The sequence below is a fragment of the Lissotriton helveticus genome, chromosome 7 (assembly GCF_964261635.1).
Source record: "Lissotriton helveticus chromosome 7, aLisHel1.1, whole genome shotgun sequence".
NCBI classification, from domain to species: domain Eukaryota; kingdom Metazoa; phylum Chordata; class Amphibia; order Caudata; family Salamandridae; genus Lissotriton; species Lissotriton helveticus.
The window spans coordinates 1,106,730,807-1,106,733,707 of record NC_136068.1 but is presented as its reverse complement, the minus strand read 5'-3'; the positions used below and the strand labels follow the sequence as shown (position 1 = coordinate 1,106,733,707).

Genomic DNA, 2,901 nt, shown 5'->3' with positions numbered 1-2,901 from the left:
TATCCTATCTACTGATTTTAAATTTGTAAATGATACAACGCAGTTTATCAGAGATTAAAAAATTGTTTGATGTTGGGACAAGAGAGTTCTGGAAAAGTTGTTAACTCTAAAAAAAAAAAAACCTGAGCAGAAAAATTGATATTGTAAAGAGTATTGAGATTTCAAAACATTCTTTAAAGGAGCTTGTAAAAAAAGAGCAAGGGCTAGTAAGTGTTGTGAACTACGCTTTCCTCACAGGACAGGTATACAGGACAAATACAATGTAATAAACAGGATGACACTACACTTTTTTCAAGCACAGCTCTTATAGTTTAGATGTGGTTTCCCACACTCATCCACCTAGTGGATGCCCCTCCCAGCATAACATTCAAAGGGCAGAAATAGTGGGAAAACTGGGCATTTTGCCAATGTCTTGTCAAAGCAATATAATAAGCTGTGTAGAAGAACACAATATAGGTGGTGAGTCTACGGATGATCAAGAGAAAACTAAATATGTCCTTTTGGTTGTGAAAGTGTGAGAAAGATAATGTAGATCCCCACACTTACATATTGGTTCATAGCAGGGTTTAAAATCCCAGGACCAGATTCATAAAGGTAAAATGAGACAAAAGTCTAAATTTACGGTTTTCAGTCATCACAAAGGGCATTTACTATTCATAAATGCCCTTTGTGAAGACTGAAAGTAATAAAGTTCAACTTCTGATATTCACAAGGTGCATTTACAAGTAGTAAATGCCCTTTGTGAATACTAAAAGTCGCTGAGTTAGACATTCGTCTCAGTTTACCTTTGTGAATCAGGTCCCTTGTCATTGTCTCAGGGGCATAATGCACAATCATAAATGATTTATTTAAGGACAAATAGGAAGGAAAGGAAATAGACCCACCCAATAGATGCCCTGCATCTTTAGAGGGAACTTAAATAGAACGTGCAGGTCTCTGTAAGTGCTTCCGAAAATTCAAGGGAAAATACATTGTTTTTTTTTGGTTTTTTTTGCGGTATGTAGTTTTAGGGTTTATTGCTTATCAACAAAGTAACATAAAAGAAAATGGTTTTCTTTACTTAGGGGGTTGACTTGCATTGGCAGTTTACATTCCAGAAAACGTGATAAAGTCAGAACATTCAAGGCACGCTTTTTTGCTTTAATACGTGTTTTGGACTATACAATAGTGGCGTTTAAGAAAAATAGAGTTATGATTAATATATCTGTAAACAAAAGTCAAGCTGAGTCTTCTTGGATAACATTTCACGAGTAATTCTCCTTTACAAAAGTTGCAATATATGTTTTGCCATTATTTTTCGGGAAACACAGTAACCACGTCATAGCCTTCTGGTGGAGTCATACGTTCCCTGGCGTGCTTCTCGCAGTAAATTTGATCTTCCACAAAGAAGTGTCCTTTCTGCTTGAGGCTGACCTCGCAGTCACTGCATACGTAGCACTCTGGATGGCGCTGCTTGTCCCTTATCTTTACAAAGACACCCACTATACCAGATCCACATTTATCACAAACCGGCAACTTCTGCGTATTTCCTATGGAAGAAGCCACTTTTGTAGTTGGAGGCCGAACACTTCTAAACCCTGAGGGTTTATCGGGGTCTCCTTTTTCTTCCGATTCCAAGATTTCCTGTAAAACCCTGAAAGAAGCAGATTGACGGGGTGGCTCGTCTGTCTCCTGGTTTTCTTGCAGCATCTTGTACACCTCAGACTCTTTGTTGATCACTTGAGTACTGGCAAGCGGCTCGTGTTTAGGGGCTTTTCTTGGCTCCTGTGCAACGGCTGCCGTCTTGGACTCCATGGCACTGTTGAAGGTCTGGATGTTCTCGGAGGAGTAAAGTCCTGCCGGATTGTTGTACTGTGCAGTTATCACTTTGGGGGATGAGCTGAAAGCAGTGGCAGCATTGAACGGCATAGCGCTTCGGTTATGTGCACTTCCTATTTGTTTTAAATCCTGCTGTTGAGCTGATAGATTCATCTTGTTTGGATGCGCTTTTCCATCTTCTGTCACAAGTGGATTCCAAATTTTTGATTCAGCCCTGTTAACAGTGAGGGTTATCTCGTCTATGCAGCCTTTAATTTTGTTCTGTGCTTCTAAATGGGTCATATGTTCCGTGTGTTCTCCGTCAATGGCGACAACCACATCTCCAATACAAACATTAGATAACGCTGCTTTACTTCCAGGAGTCACCCTGGAGATGGTGAGCGGCTGGTCAAAGTCCTTCCCACTGACGAGCCTGAAGCCCCAGGGTCCGGGGCCCTCGAAAACTATACGGATCATGCCAGACATGCTGCCGGTGTGCGCGTCCGGAAGGTAGGGCGCTAGGGGCTGGTCCTACTGCGGGGAGATCGCTTAGGACCAGCCCCCAGTGCCACTGCTTCCAGCTCATCCCCCAAAGTGATAACTGCACAGTACAACAATCCGGCAGGACTTTACTCCTCCGAGAACATCCAGACCTTCAGCCCCTTGGGGGAAAATACATTTTTGGAAAGGTGTATGTAGCCAAGAAGTTGTTAAACAGTTTGGAGTGGTACAACCAGGGTTTGTTCGGGATTGTACTAAGGTCTGGGAGGGAAGTTCAGGTTTTGTTTGGTGAAAAAACACATCCCTCAATCAACCGAATGATTATATCTTTAAAATTGGTAATATAAGAGATTTCAAACACAGACTGTGTACAGGAGAAGGACTTTTTTTATTTATTTTTAACTCCTTATTTAACATTTTGTTAAAGACAAAGCAAAGCACTGAGTCAAATAAAGGACATCTTGGTTACAATCACGTGGCATTTCAATAATAGTTACCTTCGATGCACAGCAGGTAATATGATATGAGATGTTGTAGTGTAGTTCCTATTATCCCAATAGGCTCTGCGCATTGGAATAATATCTTCAGTAGTATAGACGTAGG

The 2,901-nt window shown here is 41.2% G+C and overlaps 1 protein-coding gene across 1 annotated transcript; it reads right to left on the bottom strand.

Annotated features, from left to right (window-relative positions):
* Nucleotides 1–1,120: 1,120 nt before the first annotated feature.
* Nucleotides 1,121–2,297, bottom strand: LOC144770039 (PDZ and LIM domain protein 1-like). Its single transcript, XM_078654262.1, has one exon. The coding sequence runs from the start codon at nucleotides 2,281–2,283 to the stop codon at nucleotides 1,291–1,293; it is 993 nt and encodes a 330-aa protein (XP_078510388.1). The 5' UTR covers nucleotides 2,284–2,297; the 3' UTR covers nucleotides 1,121–1,290.
* Nucleotides 2,298–2,901: the final 604 nt, after the last annotated feature.